Below are 20,943 nucleotides of genomic sequence, written 5' to 3'. Positions count from 1 at the left end.
CGCCAGTGTAAAATGTGCGCAAACAGCGCACTTATTCCCTCCCCTGCCATGGATACAGTAATGTCATTGGCTGGCAAACAGCCAATGACATTACTGTATCTATGACTGGCGGCGCAGGGTGTGTGCGTGCGCCTGCGCCGCCTTCTCACGTCTGTTTCTTTCAGCCCGACGAGTCGACCAGTCAACAACAACACAGTGCTGCTGCTGCACCAGCGCGGTAAGTAACCCCCCATTGTGCATTGTATTTGTTTAGAATCTGCATTTTTTGGGCCCGGGGACTCGGGAGTGTTACACTTGACTTACACCCCCCTCCCCGGGCCCAAACTATGAGGTCCACCACGCGGCCCAGGCCCAGTCAACACTGAACGACGTGTAGGCCAGGGCCTACATGTCGCTCAGTGTTGCTGGAGTGCAGTGCCGACTCGCTGACTGCCTCAACTTGGGGCGACTCGGCGAGTCTTGGTGGTAGAAGGCCGCCCGCTACCACCAAGGTGGGGGCCGCCTGGCCTGGGCCTACTTTGTTTAGCCCCGGTCCATGCCGTGGCCCAAGGGCCTCGCCTTGGGCCACGCCGGACCGCTACGCAAGGCCCAGGGCAGGCAGGCGTGCTCTGCTCCTGCCCATACTGCAGCCGCGACCACTCCTGCATGCTAATTGTGCCGTTTATATTTTTGGCATTTTTCGTCAAAAAATGCCGAAAATATAAAACGGCACAATTCACATGCGGGAGTGGTCGCGGGCCGCGGCTGCCCCTCTGCTCACACCCCTTATCTCTTACCTGCTCCCCCTCTGCTCACACTCCCTTACCTGCTACCTCACACCCCCGTACCTCTTACCCATCCCCTCCCTGCTCACACCCCCGTACCTCTTACCCATCCCCTCCCTGCTCACACCCCCTTACCTCTTACCCATCCCCTCTCTGCTCACATCCTCTTACCCATTGCCTTCTCTGCTTACACTGCCTTACCTCTTAGCCGCTCCCTCTCTGCTCACACCCCCTTACCTCTTACCCATTCCCCTCTGCCTCACACCGCTTTACCTCTTACCCGTTCCCCCTCTGCTCATGCCCTCTTACCCATTCACACTCTACTCACACCCCCTTACCTCTCGCCCGTTCTCTCTCTACTCACACACCCTTACCACTTACCTATTCCTCCTCTGCCTCCCACCCCTTCCTTCCACACTGCTTTTTGCAACCCCCTGTGGCATGGGCATGGCAGGTGAGAAGGGGTGAAGGTCCTGAGTGCTGTAGAAGGTGGTACCTCCGGGGTGAGCTGTTAGTGGTTTGCCAGTAGTATCTTCATACTCCTGTATCTTCATGGAAGAAAAATAGCATATTTTATTTCTAGAAGTGCCCCTGACTGCCTCATTACACATCCTCTGACCCTTTCAACCTTCCTCCCAAGGAATGATGGGCAGAATTCCCTCAGGGATGAAGGGGGCCGAAGTGAGAAAGGAAGGGGGGCACTGTTGGGAGGGGATCTGAGGGGGATGGGCACACATATGATGGAGGGTTCTGTGACAATGGCTGCATTGGTATGTGCTAATAGGCTCTCCGACCAGTCAATAACCCCAGTTAATGTCCCCTACCCTTTTGATGGGTCATCGCCTGTGACCCTACCCATGAGTGCATAGGCCAGCTGGCCCCACTATAACACCAGGCCATTCAGCAGTGCAAGAGGCCCGTGGGGTAGTGCAGGAGTGACTGCTGAAGGTTGTAGAGCAGGCACTGAGCTGGTGAGGGTTGAGCATCTGTTTGCATGACGTCATTGTCTCCAACCATGGAAAGCCTGCCAGGATGCCTTGGAAAGTATGGGTTAAATCGTCAGAAGTGCTGTTTTTATGAATAACGTATTGCATTAGAAGCCCTGGGTGTCTGGCTTGCAATGTTAGGGCGGCTCTTATTCTTGTCCAAGTTAAGCTGGTGAGAAGCAGAAGCGGCTGTAAGGTCTTTCTGGGATTTCTAAGGAATCGCACACGCTTTACTAAAGGCTGTTTTAAGTTTTGCTGAGGCCGTCAATGCCTCAAACGTGGATATATCCGTTTAGAAATTGAGTTCATAAGACTCTCGACACTGAGGGTGAATGTGTTCATGAGAGGGGGGGCCTTACTGGGAAGATTGGGGTACGCTGTGCCCTGTTGACCGCAGTTATTACCCTTGAGTGATTAAATGCAACATTTACATTGGAACAGAGACTGTCTAGTGGGGAGGCACTCTGCACAGAACTGTAAACTGATATAAATACCCACAAAGGGAAATTGGGGGAAGGGGAGTTTTTTGGGGGGTGGGGGTTGTGTATGTGTAGTGTGTGTGTGAAGGGAGGGGATGGGTTAAAGTGTGTTTGCTTCTCTGCTGGTGTGAATGAGGGTGAATGCGTGGGGCTGGGAAGGCGGGTCGGCAGAAAATGAAAAGGGTGGGATTAGGGAGCATGGGAGTGAGGGGGGGTTCAACATTCTATATTGCGTCATTTTAAAAGCCAGACAAAGTCGGCTGAAATAAATCTGCATTTTTTGTGTTCAGCCTTAAAAAATGCAGTAACATCATCAAATTATACTTTCATCTGCATTTTGTGTCATTTGATCAAATCAAAATTAAGCTGCAGCATTCTACTGTTATGAGCAACATGGATGGGGGAGGCTTGAGTGACACAAACCTGTGTTAAACCGGTTCTATTAGAACACGTCATTTTGATACCTCTCACGTCTAAATACTGTAATAGGTGGTATCAAAATGAACAGTGCTCCATTTATTGATATTTGCTGGATTAGCAAATCTGCTCTGCCAGGATTGCAAACAGCAGGCTGGCACCATGTTTGAGGCAAGTACATGCAGCGAGTGCACCCTAAGTTTACATGAATGTTGGAGTGATAGTATCACTCCAACATACTAACTGATGTGTTGGGGCACGTGCCACCCCCGCCATGGTGGCCCTCTGGCTCAGGTGCAGCATGCGAGCAAGAACCAGGAAGAACTTACTGGCTCTTCTGCATGCACAGAGGGCCACCATGTCGCAGCCTCAGCCTCAGCCTCAACACGTGTGGGAAGGCACATGAGTGCCCTGTAGCACCCCAGCCTGCATCTCCAATGGGCCATGAAAGGCTGGCAAAGCAAAATGCCCTCAGCCTGGCATGGCACATTGGGCATGCATGCTAAGGTACTCGACTTTCAGAGGGGAACCACATTTCCGTGTACAGATGAAGCCATCCCAGGAACACTGTCTCAGGTGCCTGCTGCAGCTGAGGGTGTGTTCATGGATTTATAACTGGGCTTGCTTGGCTGCTCCATAAGTGATGGTGGGTTAACACCCTGTCACTCATTAGGGGCGTCTGGTGGGCACAGCATATGGCGGAAAGTTGGCAGAAAGTTGGAGTGTTATGTCCAGTAAAGTGGGGTCCATGAGCGCAGAAAAGTGGGAACAGGATGTAGAGTAAAACGGGAGTGTATGTTAAGGACAGGGAAGTTCGAATCTGACAGAAACTCAAAGCCATGAAAAAAGGAAACTGAGGCACGTGGAGGCAAGTAGAATTGTATGTGGAGGAAAGTGGAAGTCTAGAATGACGCAAAGTGGAAGTTGCGTCTCGGGAGGATAGCTCAGCGGCAACACGCTCGGCTTGGAAGCAAGACGACACGGACCAGCGCTTACAAACCTCTGGGTCAGCGGTGGCTCCTGAAATCTGTGTCTTCTTTCAAGGCCATTACCTCCCTTGCCCCATTTATGTACTGTCGCGTGCACCCACGTGATGTCCCTTTGCCCTTTAGGGACTTCACATCTTCGTCACATTCTGCAGGTTCTTTAAATATTGCTATATGGATTTATATATTTGTGAGGTTGCTGTGTTATGCATTTTTACCAATTAGACCGGGGCTGAGAAGATGTAGGGCCAAGTGCCTGAATTGCAGACTAGGCTCAAATCTCAGCTGCGGCCCTGCGGGGCTTAACTAAAGTGTGTACCATTAGGCAAATCATGTTCTTGAAACCTCAATTCTGTAGAAGTGAGTGATCTACAGTGTATGCTTCTCGAAAAAGTCAGACTCACCGTATAACATATATGATAATGATGTCCATTCATTTGCATATAGCAAAGCTCCTTGTCCTTTGGCTTACTTATGGCTATTGCCTGTAATGCGACTATGATGCATGCACTAGACGAGTATCAACGGCTGACCTCACCCCCTGTGATGTCCTTTGCTGTATTTTCACTATTGGGGATGTCGGTGACTCTGCACATCTTGTGTTGCCCAGGGCCTCACAAATCCCACACCTGGCCAGTAGCCCTGCTACACTGAATGATTCCTGTGTCTAACAGATGTAAATGATATGATAGGTTATTTATAACGCGCTTAATACCAAAAGGTATTAAGCGCGGACCTGGGAATCGAACCTGTGGTGCTCCGTGTCATTCTGCTTCAATGGCGAGCATGTTCCTGCTGAGCCTTTCCCCCTAAACAAATGTCAATGAATCAACGGGTACAAGGAGGTAGGAGACCATGACCTTCAAGGTTGTTTTGAGACTTCTGTACCCCAACATCGAGTCCCTTTGAATTAATCATGGTGTTGAGTCAAATACCAAAGCTCTCAGGAATTTTTTATGCATACACCATAGTACCAGCTATTCTCAATACAAGCTGCTGTAAAAAACACCATCACACTTGCACACGTAAGAATAGTGTACCACCATTAATATGTAAAACCGAATGTTTTTTTTCATATTTCGGTAGGTTTTTTGGACAGTAAATTGCACATTTTGTAGGCCATTTTTCCAAAAATTTTGCAGGGGGGAGAAAACCCCCGCACCCCCCTTGGTGGGGGGAGGCTCGCACGCTTCGCACGCTCGCTACCAAATTCGCCCTGGGAAATTTACGCCCCACCACCTTTCAAACTCACCAGCCGCCACTGGAGGAGGGTACCTTGAAAGGTAACTGGGAAGTGTCATCTGGTGCATTAGCCCCTTACCGTGCCACTCCCGAATCAGCTGGGGTGGATTTGCATGCAAGAGAAGAAGTCCGACTTGAGCCTAGAGGCCTTGTGGCAATTGATACAGGTATTGGGGTACAAATTCCATCTCAACATATGGGATTGATTGCCCCTAGTTCCGGGCTGGCTTTGAAAAGTATTCAAGTGTTAGTCTGCATCCACAATCCCTATTGTGCCAGTGAAATTGTCTATGGTGAGGAAGGGTGATCCACCCACTGTGTTAACTATTCGTGGGGACAAGGGTTTTGGCTCATCAGATACCATGGTACCGGGTGCAAAGGTATGGGTCGACAAACCTAGTGGTCCGCCCGTTCCGGCAGATGTGATTGCAACAGGGGAGGATGACGTGGTTCTTTTGATGGAACCAGGAAAACGCAAATGGTTGCGTATACCTGCTGACAAATGTAATTTGCTTGAGTGATGTACTTCACTGATATCTTGTTTTTGATTTATAGATCCTATGTATGCTGAGTGCCGGTGTGAGGGACGATGGAGTGTTTTTGGGAGGGTCCGGGGACATGCCGGAGGACGTGGCAAATGTCTCCATTCTGCCGATGGATTCAGGGATCTGGATCAAGGCTGACACGCCTGCTGTTACTGTTGGACTTACTGATGCAGCCATTGCAGCCTATCGCAGTATTGTGAGGAAACAAGGTGGACAAAAGCACAATGCTTTACATATCTCTGCCCTCTCAATATCTTCAGTGCAAAACAATTATCCTACTCTGTTCGGACACACTGATAATATATGGATGCACCTGGCCCGGCGGGTACTGAACATTTCACATTTTTACATGTCGGGTCTATATGACTCGGCTACTTTGATTTCCACATGCCTTGTGGCTATACCGACACCTGTTCCGGTTTTGCGATCCTTGTTTGGGGTCTTGCACAATGATCTTTTAGTTGAAAACTCTGATGTGCGAGGTTCGTTTTCAGTGTATGATTATTATAAATCTTGTGCGGACACTGATCGGAAATGGAGAAACATGACCAGTATCATTACCTATAATATGCCCCTGCTGATGTTTGCTACCAAATGACATGTGGTCCGAACTAGTTGGACTTAAACCATAAGGAAAAAAGAACAGATATCGAGCGCTGCTTGTGTGCTCACCCAGTATATGTTCGTATGGATTTTACAAATAACATGTGGTGTAATTTTACGATTTTAACAACTGCCCAGCTGAGTCATGTGAAATTGCCTGCAGGTTGGCCATTTTCTTGTGGGAATCAAACCTATTCATATATTCCTGCTAATATTTCAGGCAGTTCTTGTACCCTGACACGCCTCGGCTTGATGTTATTCCCACTACGCCCATCTATGCGGCGGGCCACGTGATCCACCTCTTATAACGCTCTATCACCCTGTAATTCTGATGTACACTTATTGTCAGAAACAGAGGTTTTGGCATTAGCTATTTCTTTAGTCGGGATTTGGGGACTAGCAGCTGGTGGTTATAAAACTATGATTAAGTTAGCTTGTTTGGTAGTTAAGGGGCTTAATGAAACTTTGCAAGCTTAAACTGAGTTGTTGTTAGATGGACATTTTTGAAAAGCTATTTTGCAAAACAGAGCGTCCATAGATTATTTGTTTTTGAAGCATAACTGTAACGCTCACCTGAATCCCTCGGAGGCGCGGGTCTGGTCTGGGCGTTCTCCGAACCTTCCAGAGTCACTCGCAGGTATTTGGCACCACCCTGGAAGGGCCCCCTCCTTACTGTGATCTTAATCCGGAGAGTGAGATGTCTGCGGGCAGAGAGGAAACAGGGGTTAACGTCTGCCTGATGGGGTTTCGGCCCTTTCCCCTTCCTGACACTCCTACGACTCCCCTAGGCCACACGTGCTCACCTTAGGTAAGTAAATGCGGCGCTCTCCATCCTGCGTCTGTGCAGGGGCGCTGTAGCCAGTTACTTCACTGGACGATAGTTCAGCCTTTTATTGCGGAGGTAGAGTCCAGAAGGCAAGACCGTCGTTAGCTGCACGAACGGTAAGTGCCTTATTTGAGTCTTTTATTGTCCTTTCAGAATCTTGCCTCTTTGCAGGTCCGGTATGTTGATCCGGTAAGTGGAAAAGTCCGGAGTTTTTTGCAGGCAAGCAAAAGGTTCATCTGAAGTTAAATGCACTTTTAAATGTCTTTTTCCCCTTTTCTTTCAGGTCGCGGTGCAACCGGCGATGAAGACTGATGCCGAAGGATCGTGCCGGAGGACCACTTGAGGCACGTGAGTAGAAATGGAGTCCTGAGCTCTAATAATGTCCTTCTTGTATTTTACAGGTGCGGACAAATGGCGCAGAACGGAGCTCGCGGAGACCGTGGCACAGGTAAGCAGATATCATGGAGTTATCGCTAACCTGCATTCTTTGTTGTTGCAGATGGCTGGAGAACGAAGAATCACGGCACGGGGCCTTGGAAGGCGCCGACGGGTGGTAAGAGCAGCTCTAGTATTTTCTCGTGCTACTCGAATGTTCTCGTTTTCCTTTTCAGATGTCACGGAAGGCTGGAGCTGGATTTCAGGAAGGTAAGTTGAAGATTGTCCCGTTTTCAGGTGCAGAAGAAGAAGATCAGCTGGAGCCGACACGGTGAGCGTCCTGCTGCTATTGCAGAATAACGCGAAGCATGTGAAACCAATCGGGTGTGGTTTAAATAGCCTTCAGTAGTGCTTAGGCGTCTTCTTCCACAGCCTCCAGAGGTAAGAAAAGAGTTCCAGTATGTGGTTCTTGGGAGTGGTGCTGGCCCCACCCAGCAGTTAAAGTAGTCCCAGCAGGATTGGATGAAGAGATCATCCTGCAGGTAGGAAGGCAGCATGGTCTGCAGCAGGTAAGCCCACCCAAGCACCAATCCCTTTTATATGAGCCCGGCGCTTCCAGTGCCGGGACTGGGTCCCTTTATGAGCCTGGCGCCACTGGCGCCAGGACAAGGTCCAAAAGGCCCCTACGGGGGCCGGCTGGTGCCTGGAATGAGGATCATGACCCTGCTTCCAAGGATGTTGGGCTAGGTCTGACACCTTGGGGCCAGTGGTCATGACAACAACTTGGTGTGCACCGCCGTAGAAGAGATGTGTTGTTTTGACATGGAAGATCGTTCCCGTTCTATTGAGGACCATATTAAAGGATTTGAAGTCTCTTGTGGCCAGAGTGAGGCAGGATAAGAACTGGAAGTGGTAGGGTCAAGTGTTTTCCTGGATTCCTGAGGCGCTGCGTTCAGCTTTGGTGTGGATTTTTGGAATTTCTGCTGTTCTAGTTTGTTGTTGTTCTATTTCCTGTATTCCCAATTTATGGCATTTGTTTTGTAGGTTCTGGGAACCTCCTTTTCGGCCATTGGGTTATGGTAGTTGAATATCCAAGGGGTGTACTGTAGTGCGTGAGCGAAATGAACATTGCACCGATGTGTGGCCATCTTGGATATTCACTTTCATTTACCGCAAAAAAAGTAACGAAAGCCTACGTTTTCCTGGGCTCAGCTAGCAAACATGAATTTTCTGCTGCGAGACAATGTCGCATATGTCAGATGACCAAGCTGGGGAGAATAGTTATTGTATTGTCTAACGAAGGACGAGCTAGAAAGGGAGTCGGAGCACTGCGCAGGTGCAGTAAGGGGCAGTGGGAACGACGGCAAGGAGGGAAGATGGTTTTTTTTTGCTTCCATTCTGTTTATACCTCATGCTTATTGTCTGCTCTTCCACTGAGGGCAGCATGGTAACCATGAGGGGCAGGGATCGACAGTAGCCCCCTTAAGAGAGGAGGGTTTTTCCTCTTGGAACTTCAGAGTTATAAGTTGGACCCCGGGTGTTGCAGTCTCGCTGGAAGAGAGGACGCTCCACTCCATATCCCATTAGGACGATCAATCTCTCCGCCTACCTGCTGTGGGACTAAGCAGTGTTGTTGTGGCCGAGGTGAAGGGGTCTCCTGTGGCAATCTTAACAGTGAAGTCTTTTTCTCCCTTTTGTTTATATATCTATAATGTGTTTATTTTTTCAGTTTGTATGTTATGAGTGAATAATGGGCCTATAACGCGCCATTCTTTTCATAACTATCAGAGAGGTGTCATGTGTAATTCTGTGCCTATCTGAGTCCAATGATTATTTTTGCAAGGGTCTGGAGTACGTAAGTATGTGATCTCCCCAGGTGACCACAATAAAACAAAACAGTAGGGATGTCAGCAACCAAAGAAACAGTGTTCAAAATAATGTTCTGAGCTTCTTCCAGCTTCTGGCTTGCTTTCAGCTTCCCCTTTCTCAAGTTCAATGTAGTTGCACAAAATATCCTCAGGGCCTTCCCCCAAGGACAACACAGTTCTCTTGACTTCGAATTCATAGTCAATTCAACTTTCTTAGCAAATCTACTGGATAACCTTTCAGGCTTTTCATCACCACTCAGGCTTTTCATCAGCTCTCTTTATTTGCTTTCCTTTTAGTCCCTTGAACATGTATTAGGCAGAACAGCTCTGCCTCTTAACTTTCCTTGGTTCACTCCAAGCAGCAGTTACTCAGTCTAGGTGCAGTTGTCGGACCACACTGTCCACCTGTCACAAGTCACGCAACTGATAACCCTTGGCACATTGTATGTTCAATGGCTTTCCTTGCCAACACAGGTTTCCCTTCTGCAACTGTCTCATTAGTCCATATACACGTTGTATTACATTGACAGACTTTTTCACACTATCCCATAATGCTTCTCAAATGAGTTTTATTTGCTTCCCAGCCTTTCATAAATACCTCCCTGAACACGATCTACGCTCTTCCACCGCAAATCATCTTGTTGTTCCAAGATTCAATCGTAAGAGGGTCAGGGGTAGGGCCTTTTCCATAGCAGCCGCTAAACTTTGGAACAATCTTCCCTCTGTATTAAGAACTGTCTCTAACCACCTTGGTTTTAGAAGAGCACTTAAAACCATTCTGTTTTAGCTCTCCTCCTTATGGCATTTTCTCCTTTCTGAGCAGTTTTCCTCTCTAGCGCCATGATGCCCCCAGGCGACTGTGCGCTCTACAAGTGCAGTTAACATAACATAAAATAAATAGCTTAAACTTGATTTGCACTTTCACTCAGCTCAAAAGGCTTTTTACTTGGTTTCAATGCGTTCAGAACCTTTCATCACTTCCTTTCACTCATGCAGTACTTCATATACATTGTACATTTCTTTTATTAGTTCGGTATTCAATAACTCAGTAAAATAATCTGCTGCTCGTTCGTGTTTCAATATTTCCCCTTTGGTCGCCAGACCCATTTGTTACATACTTTTGCTTGACCAGCACCTTCTGTTACACACGCCATGCCCCTGCCTGAGAGAAGTTTCCCCGACACTCACAGGTGGGTGGCCGTTCCTCCGGGTGCTTGCTTTGGTGTCGTTCACTCTCAGAGCGCTCGCTTCCTTTAGACTTTCCTGCATCTGTCGGTGGCGTATGGGAGACTTCTGTGTCCCTCACTCCCAACGGGTGACACAGCAAAGGGCTCTGCAGAGCTCTTGACCCTCTCGCGGCCCGCTCTGGCTTCAGCATCTTTCTGGCTTCCCTGCAGTAATCGGCACCCTTTTCGCTGGCCCTTCTTCTGCCTGCTTCACCTCTGATTGCAGAACTCTCCTGCCAAGCTGGATCTCTGGCCTCACATTATATACACATATGAACCATTAATTGGCTGCAGGTGCAAGTCCTTTGCCTAACCATCATAGTAGTGTTCGACAGTCCTCTTCTTCGTCCCAGTAACAAAGTGGTGTTCACAGAGGGTAGTCTGCATTACTCCTAGTTGCCTCTTCTTCGTCCCAGCCTTAAAGGATATGCATATGGGGTAGATGGAGTGTATGACAGTGGGGAAGACTGATAATTTACAAAGGTAGAGGGAGGGTAGTCTGCATTCTGACAAGGGAAAGGAAGATACCATGACTCTGAAGGCACCCATTAGTCCACCCCCCCCCATCCCCCCCAAGGACCCTCCACCCAGGTGGTCCTCCATTGTATATCCACACCCGGGGTCGGGATCTAAAAATTATGGCCCTTCTCTGGCCACCTAAGAGGAAGACTCAAGGGGAGTAGATGGGAGGATTCCCTCAGGTTCCTCACAGTGTTTATTGGGGTTCTCCAAGCTGGTGCCTACACTAAAGGAGGCTCAATCTGCTTCTTTTGCCAGCCCGACGACACATTGCCATGGCCTGGATGAGGGGCCACCCTGTGATGTCTGAGGCTGGCTGGAAGAAATTATACACTCACCTTATCAGGAGGACATATAGAATGGCTTACTTGCGTTTCACACAAGGACTTTTGGACTCTTGATAAAATCGATGTGCTAGGAATGACAGGGGATGCTCTAGACACCAAGGTCACCCTCTCGGGTGAAAAGGATGGGTCAGATAGGTGACTCTACTGTTTGGCAGTTTGGCCATGTTTTGTTTAATTACAGGGAACTACCTCACATGTATGGGAAACTATTCAGTCTATTACTGCACGAAGTTTGTGTATGCAACAATTTCATTTTTTACCTTTGTATATGTTTGATCGGAAAATTTGCGGTTCAGGAACCAGAGTGCACTCAAATAGTGCTGGCTCAGGAACAAGTGGATACAATGATACAAAGCACAAGAAAATCAAAAACCATTAAGTGTGAACTAAGAAATAGGAACAAGGTGGTCAATCGCAACAGTCTCACTACATCCACCAAGACCGAACTGCCTCTAATGGAACCTCCATCGTAGTGACAACTGCACATACCAAACAACACTTTAGAACATGTAAGCACACACAGATGTCAGGGCAAGGTCATAATATCAACCCTCCCACCCCATCCTAAGGAGCCCCTACTGTACAGAAATCCACATCTAGCAGACAACCCCTTTCTGCCAAAAGAGCCATCAGCATAAAAAAAACAGATACGTGGAAAATGGCACTGTGTAACCACTTCATAATATTGCATTTAGAGTACACTAAAAAATCTCTTAAGTAGCTTGTTAATCCATGGACCAGCAAGGAAACATACTGTATAAAGACACATATCCTTACCTTTGTATTCGTTGTGATCCCTCAATAACCAATTGTTGGACTAGAGAATCGTGGGCCACCACTTGGAACCTTTTAACAAAAGATGCAAATGGTGAGTGCAAATTAATAGGACAATGTGAAAAAAGTCACTTCTGTGAATTAGCAGTTGGCCATGTCTTAAATGGGAATGTGGTTTTGCATGACATGATACACAGTGAAAGAAAAATCATAGTTGTCGATAGGGCCATTCGGAAGACCGAGTTGGAAAACATGGGCTTGTTGTCATACGCTACTGTAATTTTATGGGGTTAATCCACCTCTCCCCCTGCTATTCCTCTCTGCGCTTCTTCCTACCAGTCCCCGTACCACTCCGGTTCAGGAGGTGAGGAAGAGCAGGGCGGTGGAACCATAAACAGCATACAAAAAAGTCACTTCATCAGCATCATTAAGGTCTTGCCATCACCCATCCACACCCAAATAAACTGAGGTAATGCCAAACACCCTGCCATCCCTCCCCTCTCTTTCACAGACCTTATAAAGTACCCACCATCTTCCCTGAATATGGAAAAGTACCTGAACAGCAAATATATCCAACTCCTTTAAGGAAGTCTTGCTTCCCTCATGGCATGCTGTTTTAGCTTAAAGAGCAAGAATATTGGAGTGCTGGGTAGCGGGCATGTTGCTGTGGCAGCATTCTAATGGTTGGCTTATTTTGAGACAAGTCATTCAGTTTCAGGTGCATGAAAATTAATGATTAACCAAATAGTGTGTTACCAATGCAAAGATGGAAAAAAGCAGGGAGTTAGGAGAATAGTGTATAGACTAGAAAAGAAGAGTTAACAAATGATGAAGAAGTTGGCAGATTATACAGGGTGTTAGTCAAAGATAATTTACAAGCAAGCTTTTAAACCAGCAGTGCAAAAGTTACACATTTTTACAACCAATGTGAAGGTGCAACTGAAACTGGATTTTGGGCCTATGCAGAAGGCACAAGGTATTTAAAGTTTGAAACTTTTGAAAGGCTTCTTCTAAAACCAGGATAGTAGAATCTGTATGAATAGACATGAGGAATGATGATGAAAGGCTTGTTACTCTCAAGTGTGCCATGGGTACTGCACTTTAGATCTTCAATCAGCATACAATAAGATGGGTCTTCCCTCAGTTGCCTAGGTCTTCACTCAGTTGCCTGTCCACAGTCATGGTTTTAAATATAATTAGGATCATACAGTTTTATAACTATGGCATTTGTGTTTGCATCTATTACAGTCTTTCAGAGAGCTAAGCACAATCAGTTTGTGGATGATAGTGGTGCGTCTCATTCTCAGGATGACATCAAGGTAAGTCGGTACACTTGGGTTCAGAACAAGATTTTACAATTAAAAGAATTGGATGTCTGCCAGATGGTAAGACATCGATACTGATTTTCCTAGAATAAACGCGAGAGGGCTAGAAAGTATGAAAATATCTTGCAGCAGTTAATAAAGCTACTCTGTAACCCAGACCTTAAATGCATGTTAAACTTTCCAGCCAAGTTAAAAATAATTGCAGATGGGAGGGCTGTGGTTCTTCACAGATCCCAAAGGTGTTGGGCAGGATTGACATTATGAATGAAAAAACTGGAGCTCGAGTCAAAACAAGGTAGAATATGGCAACCAACATAGAAGAACCTAAACACACAACAGCAGTGGGAAGAGAGCGTGGCTGGAGACATATGTCCAACCGATAAGCTTGCAGAAGTCTAGATCAACAAGGATGGCACAATAGGCTTCAACACCACAGACTCTGGGCTGTCACAGGTAAGAAGACAGACATGGAGCCAGTTATATCACAGAATGATGGCAGGGGAGATGGAAACAGTGGAATGTAATTCCGTACTAACCAAGGACTTTCTAAATAGGATGTACGGAGAAAAGCGTGTACACACCGATATTAATCTTGCTGAGAGATGCCTATAGGGGAGCAAATTAAGGACTATGAGCAAGTGTTCATTTAGCACAAAACAAAATGGTTGGAATTAGATGACCGTGTAAATGAAGCAGAGGGTGTGGATTTCCCTGGGTCAAGTGAAATTGGCACAGGAAACTTGAGATGGTGATGAGCCGGGCTTGAATCAAAAACGGGGGAGATGATTGATACAGACATTACGACTCCGCCAATATATTTTAAAGGTTGAATTGGCACAGATTTAAAATCTGTGGGATGTAATACCACGGCAAGACTTCAACCACATTGTTTTTTGCAATTAGGTGATGGTCTGAAAATGAGCTTAAAATCGACTCTCCCAAAAAAACTGGTTAAATATAGTTAAATGTTAGGGCAACAGATGCTTCTGCGGGTTTAGGAAGTATGCAGTGGAGTGAATATTGCTGGGAGAATACACAGTATGAAATCAACAAATGAGCAATGTGGTTTTGTACCTAGTGGAAACTGCCCGAACAAGGGGCACCATATTAAAATCATAGGTGACCATTTTGACAGTGTAATAGGGAGCAATCTCCAATGCATTACCTGAAGCATGAACGACTAGTGACAAAATAAAGATGGAGGCAGTGAACCAATTAATGCATTATATACCGTCCAGAACGAGTGGGACAGAGTGAAGCTGGAGTTGAGCAGGCAGTCAGGAACTCTTGAGTGTTTTAAACTTGTTACTCTCACTGAATGGAGAATTGCTGATCTTCACTCAGCAATCAAGTACTTTTGCCTGATCATCTTACTTCATCCTCCGGTATCCTTTCACAAGCCTGGGAGCAGTCTGCCCGGCAGCCCGGATTGGATAAAGACCAGTTTCCTGCACAAAGCACACACGAACGAGTGGGACAGAGTGAAGCTGCAGTTAAGCAGTGTCATCTTTATTTCAGGTGAGTCATCCTGTCGGTCTGAGCCATCCCTCTTTTATCTCCAAACACTCAACTGATGTTTTAATTCCAGTGCTGAGTGCAACGTCTTTGAATCCTACATCTTACTGTTTGATATCAGAATGTCCTCTCCTACTCTATCTAGTTTGCTAATTATCTTTTGAATTCTTTGCACAAAAGAACGGACATTTGTAATAACTAATTTGGGCGGCTTATGTATGACCTGCAGAGCGGAAAAAAGATGGCCCGTTTACTCTTTCAAACTCGGCCCCTTTGACTGATCAAGAGATGCTTCTTGCCATAAATATGCCACTACCACCACCCCTGGGCAAAGGACCCTCACTAACAATCTCTGTTGACATCATACACCATTGCCAGACCTCACCTCGCAATGGGCGAGTGAAGAGAAATCACTTTGGTCGGGGTTACAGAGTCGCATCATGGATAATTTTTCAGCGCATTCTCAGGACTCTTCTGCGGGACGTGTAGTGCCTCAGTCTCTTAATGCTCATCTATGTCCCAAACTATGTGTGTGTGTGTTTCCATGCCTTCAAAAATACCTACATTCATGAGACATCCCTGGAGGGTGGGCAAATTATCTCCATGGCTTCTCCAGTGGAACTCTTTAATAATTATTTCTCAGATACCCCTTCCTGACCAGTCCTCCGACCCTTTTTTGCCTCAGTATCCTCCCCCTCTTCTATCTCATGCACTCTCGTGCAGCTGCCTCCTCTGCGTCTCTCTGCCATGATTCGCAGGGTAGATAGCAAATTGGATGCGGTCAGGTGGATGTTCAAGCGTAGATAAAATCCGGTCTTGTGGGTGCTTTTTCCCCTCTATGAAGGCATTAAGGTTGAGACCAAAAACCATTCCGTTTTACACGAGTCACTCCTTTTTAAATTTGAGATCAAGCCTCATAGTACTCCAAAGGATTTTTTATTTAATAATCAGCAAAGGCTTCTTATTAATAAAAAGAATTATACTGGACATACTGCCTGCGCACAAACATCTTCATCTAAGACTGTTACGATCCAGGGTAACATGTCCTCAAGCATACCTCCCGGGAAAGGAGGCCATTGGTCCATCTGCCATCACGATAAACCCTGAATTGCCTAAATCAGTAGTTTATCATTCTGTTATACCTAAAGTGGGTGCCAATTTAGCCACTGTTAACTGTACTGCTCCTGTGAATCAACCTCATCCCTCTATTACCCCTAATTCTTGTGTGGAGCGCTGCGATGATTTTGAGACTGTGGCAAATTCTTGTCTAGGTAGTGCATCACCTGTTTTAATTAATCTGCGGAGGAGACAAAGGAGATTACCTCAGTTAAAAAAAAAGAATCTAAAAATATTCTGCGACATCTCCAGAAGCAAGCTACGCAGAAATGTGTAAACTGCCCATTAAACAGGACCCTTATTAAAGCAGCACTCTGCCGTGATGAGTGTGCATTCATGAAGATAAGGGGCATTCAGCAAGGTGTGAGCCACTGGTAATTGAGGAGTCAGATTGTGTTATAGTTAATACAAAATCTGAGTAATTTAACTGGGTCTCCAATGATTCCAATTTAAATAAGACAATGAGAACTGCTAACTAGTCACTAAACGCAAATTGCGCCAATTTGGGTTGCGGCCAATATTCCTTGTTCAAATTCTGAGGGTACCCACTTATATACGATCTTCCATCACATTAATCCAGTTTTTGATCAATGCTCTGTCCAGAGAAACCCTTGGTTTCCTGCTGAATCCTGTAATCCAACTCTTGAACAAGGTACATCCTATAGAAACCCTTTTCTACCAGTGAATTCTAGTTGGGTTTGGTCTCCGTCCCTTTGAGTTTGTTTCCCATCCCTCGGGATAATATTACACAGGGTACCCCCTAAGTTCTATCTTCGGAAGCCCCCAACAAAAAGACAGTTGTTCCCCCGGGAAACATTGAATCAGATCTATAGCTTTCTTAAAGTTTCCAAGGGTTGTATAGTCGATGATAAGAAGCCCTGATTATTTACTTCACAAGACATTATCGCCCCTTAACAACATGATTAAAGGCAAACCTCGTGATCTGGCACTCGAGTATTACTTGAAAGCACCTTGCCAGACAATAAACACGTTGTATTAAATCGCTCCTACATCTTGCATTTCTTTAATGAAATCTCTAATATCGGGGCAACATCGTCTCGAGATATTGATAGAATTGAATTTGTGGACCACTATAGAATAGATCGGATAGATATGCATTTTCAGTCAAGGCCGATTAGGGATGTTGTGATAAGTGAACTGACCAACATTCGCACCTACGGTTTTGACATGACACCCTACATCTATGGGGGTCATTCTAACGTGGTGGCAAATGAGGCAGATCCACCCCTCCCGAGCAAAATACAGGTCCTGGTTAACCAGAATGTTGGCTCTGACAGGGTGGTTCAATATTCAAAGAATTATTCTAATACTCTTAATCAGGTAAAAGATTGGTCTTGGCTCACTGGTGCATTATGCAGTGGGTCTGACGATAACACACATAATTTAGCATAACAATGACTTTTCATTATTTGTCCATTGATGAAATACTAGATGACATGGCCAATCCGGCAGTAGGCCAAATATTTAGATCTCATTCAGTAATCTCCCTTCAGGAAACTTGGCTCACTGCCACTCCTGCTTACGATGGTTATGCTTTAAATTTCCAACTAGCTAATAAAGGTACTCATGGGCACCCCTCTGCGGGTCTTAGAACAATGGTTAGGTCCTGCAAGCTTACAAATAGTTGCAGGGTGTGAGCCCGGTTTTGGTATCTTAGCCACGCACGTTCATTGTATGTTGATACAAACCTACATTTTAATCATAAGCATATCAGCATCTGTAACATCAACACATTTATCGACCAGATTTTAAACTGCATAAACACATGGACTGATGAGTGGGTGGGGGGGGGTCACATACTCCTCCTGGGCAAACTCAATTGCCTCTGTGTTGACCTTGATTTAGCACAGGTATTCTCCCTCCTCCCTTCCAGCCCCCCATCCCACACAATTGACTGGAAAAGAGCATTGTGGCATAATGTAGTTGAAAAACCTGCGTGTACTTTGTATATTCATGTTAAATGGCTCAGTAAGCGGAGACATTCCAAGTAAACCAACCTGGTCTAATGGCGTGGCTCATTCCACGATAAACTATATTTTTGCTAGTGGTGGATTATTTGAAAAAAATGCATACAATACAACATTGACACCTAATTTAGTGATTATAACATTTTGAAGTCCAAATTTCAATTAGAAATGTGGGGCATGTGCCCTCTAGTAAGGTTTGTTCTGCTCCCACTATAAATACAGCAGGCACCAGAGTTAGATGGAATCCCTTCTCAGTAGAACATGTAAATAGATCAGTTGACACCTACTTGAAATTGACATCTTCTGAATGGCAGTAGGATGTATTTTCAATCTACAAACATGGTACCTTTATCAATGACATAATAGACTATAATTATAACACTGGTAAGGATTGTTCTGGCTTCCAACATATAAGGCATGTACATCTTTTTGACTCAGAGGTTGCTAGAAGGGGGAAAAAATGTTTTAAAAAAATAAAAAAAGAGTGGAGAGCTTTAGTTAAACAAATTACTACCTTGTCCATCATTGCAAAAAAGCCTACAAATTAAGTATGTGAAGCAGGCTTTTTGCTATTGGACTAAGGGGTCCCGTGCACTTCGGACTCAATATGACGCCCAGTGTATATTGAATTCCTTATGTAAATCGGAATTCACAGGGTTTTCGGAAACTCAACAACTTTGAAAAACCAGATAGTGTCACTGAGATTAACCCCATAGCAGAGGATATGTGGGTGCTACATTACTCCTCGCTCTTTGCCCTGCCTGATACTCTAGTTTCGCGGTTGTGTGTAGCTGTAATTGACATTGGTTGGAGACCTCAGATTCAATCGTGAATTAATTATTGAAATCACCACCAACATCAGTCCTTACCATGCCCCTGGGCCTGACAATTTATCAAATGTATTGTTTAAGGGGAATCCAGATTCATGGCCATCAATTCTCAAAGTACTTTTTGACCATATTGTCTCTTCATTCAGTTTCCCTTAAATCTGGTGAACAGCGCACATCCTACCCATCTATTAAAAAGGGTCACAAGTGGATACATCCAACTACCTCCCGATAGCTATCGTTTTGTTGCATTACCCATCCATCACCAAGTGTGCCAGTGAGTTTTGAGGCACTTACAACGGCTTGCACACTACCACTTAAATTCCCTTTCACCACAGAGAGGCTGGGTCCCTCTGTAACAGAAAAATGCTGCATTTTACAATTGTGATTGCTCCCTCTTTCAAGGTAGGTTACAGGCAAGCAGGAAACTATCATTTCTTTCATGGTAAACGTATGTGGTTTGTATTCATTTTTCCCTTTATTTATTCAGTCCGAGATGCATCTATCAGTACTTGTATTCCCTGCTTTGTTCTTTGCTTCTGTTCTTCCTGTCAGTTGTTGCGTTAACTTCCCACTACCTTTGACATTAGGTGCTATCATCATTGTTGCTTTATTGTGCTTCTAGCTCTCCTGTGCACTTGTCCACTTCATGTCCCAATATGCTCCTGCCCTGTATCACAATCATGTTCTATTCTTACTGACATAACTATGTTATGTTATTCTTAGTACAGTCCACAGGTATTTTCAAACTTAAGATATGCTGTTCTATTACTTCTCCTGAATTCCCATATGAAGGCCTGGTGTGGTGACCAACTCTGATTCAGGTTTGTGTCTGGGTCCTGACAGCACTGGGAGAAAGTTATGTGGGAAGGTGAACAGAGCAAAGTAAACAGTGTCTGAATTGTTTGTAGACTCAATACACAGAAAGGTGATGTGGAAGGCAAGTGTGCTGCACGCAGTAGAAAGGTATTAAAGAAAGGAGTGTTATGAAGATGTCGTTTTGCACAACGAGAAATAGGGTTTCATTTAAAGATGAGTTAATGCACGGACTCAAACCCAGCAGAAATAGTGGAGACAATAGCAGTAAAGAATGATATATGATACAAGTCATTTATAACGCACCTGTACACAAGTGAACAGTTCAGAAGCCTAATGGGCCATATGATTCTATTTTTCCCTATAAATTCCATAGTGTTGGCTACATATATTGTGCCTTTGGATCCATAGCTGAACCTGTATAATGAACTCGGACTGTGCTGTGTAAACCAATATAAGTCTAGTTACCTCAATACACTGTATAGCATATCCACAAGTGCATCATCGTCCATAAAATCGATTTTATTTTCGGCTAAAATGCGTAGTGTGAGAAATTCTGGATGACTTCTAATCTGGCCAACATTCCTCAGAAGCTTGGGCTTCTCCTTCTGAAACCGCCACAGCGTGCTCATGGCACACCCCACATGCTTCACAGAGAGTTTAGCCTTATTCTTGCCAATGAGATCAAAGACGTGGTCTTCCGTTGCGCAGTTCCTGATCTCATCCAGCAGCGGATCACTGCTCATTGTACGGAACAGGCCACATCTTAAGGAGAAGAGGTGCAGTCTCCTCAACCGAAGCATTGTACTGCCACAACAAAATCATTTCCTTTATGTTTTCCAGAAACTGAGACGCATGTTTAGTTATACAGCTTGTGTAAAGCAGCATACAAAAGGATCTCTGCAGAGTGAAGATTTCTTCCCGATCCACTTTCTTACTCCATTATGTTTGCAACGTTTTACTCATCTGAAATAAATGCAGAAACAATGCAGAGTAAACACATATATCCATCCAGAGACAGTACTTTCACTTACTAAAATCTCTCTTGCTGTGGTGCTTGTCATTTTATTACAATACAAAACAAATATATTTATTAAACATAAGTAAAGCAAAGTCAACTCATTCATGCTTGGGTCACTTTGAGGGCAGCAAACGTTAAGTTTTTAGTAACTCCCTCTTGAATTTACATAGAATAAATCAGCATGCCTTGAGAATCCCTATATGTACATTTACCTCATGGACATTTACCTCATGGAGATCCTGAAAACAAGACATGTTTTCATGCCTCAAGGTCTGGAGTTAAACACTTCTACTTTATGACCACCAGTTTTAATTCATGTGTAGTATAAAGCATGATCACTCTATTATCCAGGCAGCCCTTTGTCGAGACATTCACCAC

The 20,943-nt window shown here is 45.2% G+C and overlaps 1 protein-coding gene across 3 annotated transcripts in view; it reads right to left on the bottom strand.

Annotated features, from left to right (window-relative positions):
- Positions 1-20,943, bottom strand: part of FASTKD1 (FAST kinase domains 1) — a 677,639-nt gene that overhangs the window by 485,981 nt on the left and 170,715 nt on the right. For all 3 annotated transcript variants that reach the window (XM_069616163.1, XM_069616165.1, XM_069616164.1), the window contains exons 2-3: positions 20,013-20,510; positions 11,961-12,029 (exon numbers count right to left, since the gene is read on the bottom strand). In XM_069616163.1, coding sequence (XP_069472264.1) covers positions 11,961-12,029; positions 20,013-20,347 — 404 coding nt within the window. In that variant the 5' untranslated portion in view covers positions 20,348-20,510. The remainder of the gene's footprint in view (positions 1-11,960; positions 12,030-20,012; positions 20,511-20,943) is intronic.

The sequence above is a fragment of the Ambystoma mexicanum genome, chromosome 9 (genome assembly GCF_040938575.1).
Source record: "Ambystoma mexicanum isolate Mex_15411 chromosome 9, UKY_AmexF1_1, whole genome shotgun sequence".
NCBI classification, from domain to species: domain Eukaryota; kingdom Metazoa; phylum Chordata; class Amphibia; order Caudata; family Ambystomatidae; genus Ambystoma; species Ambystoma mexicanum.
This window is presented reverse-complemented; position numbering and strand designations above follow the sequence as displayed.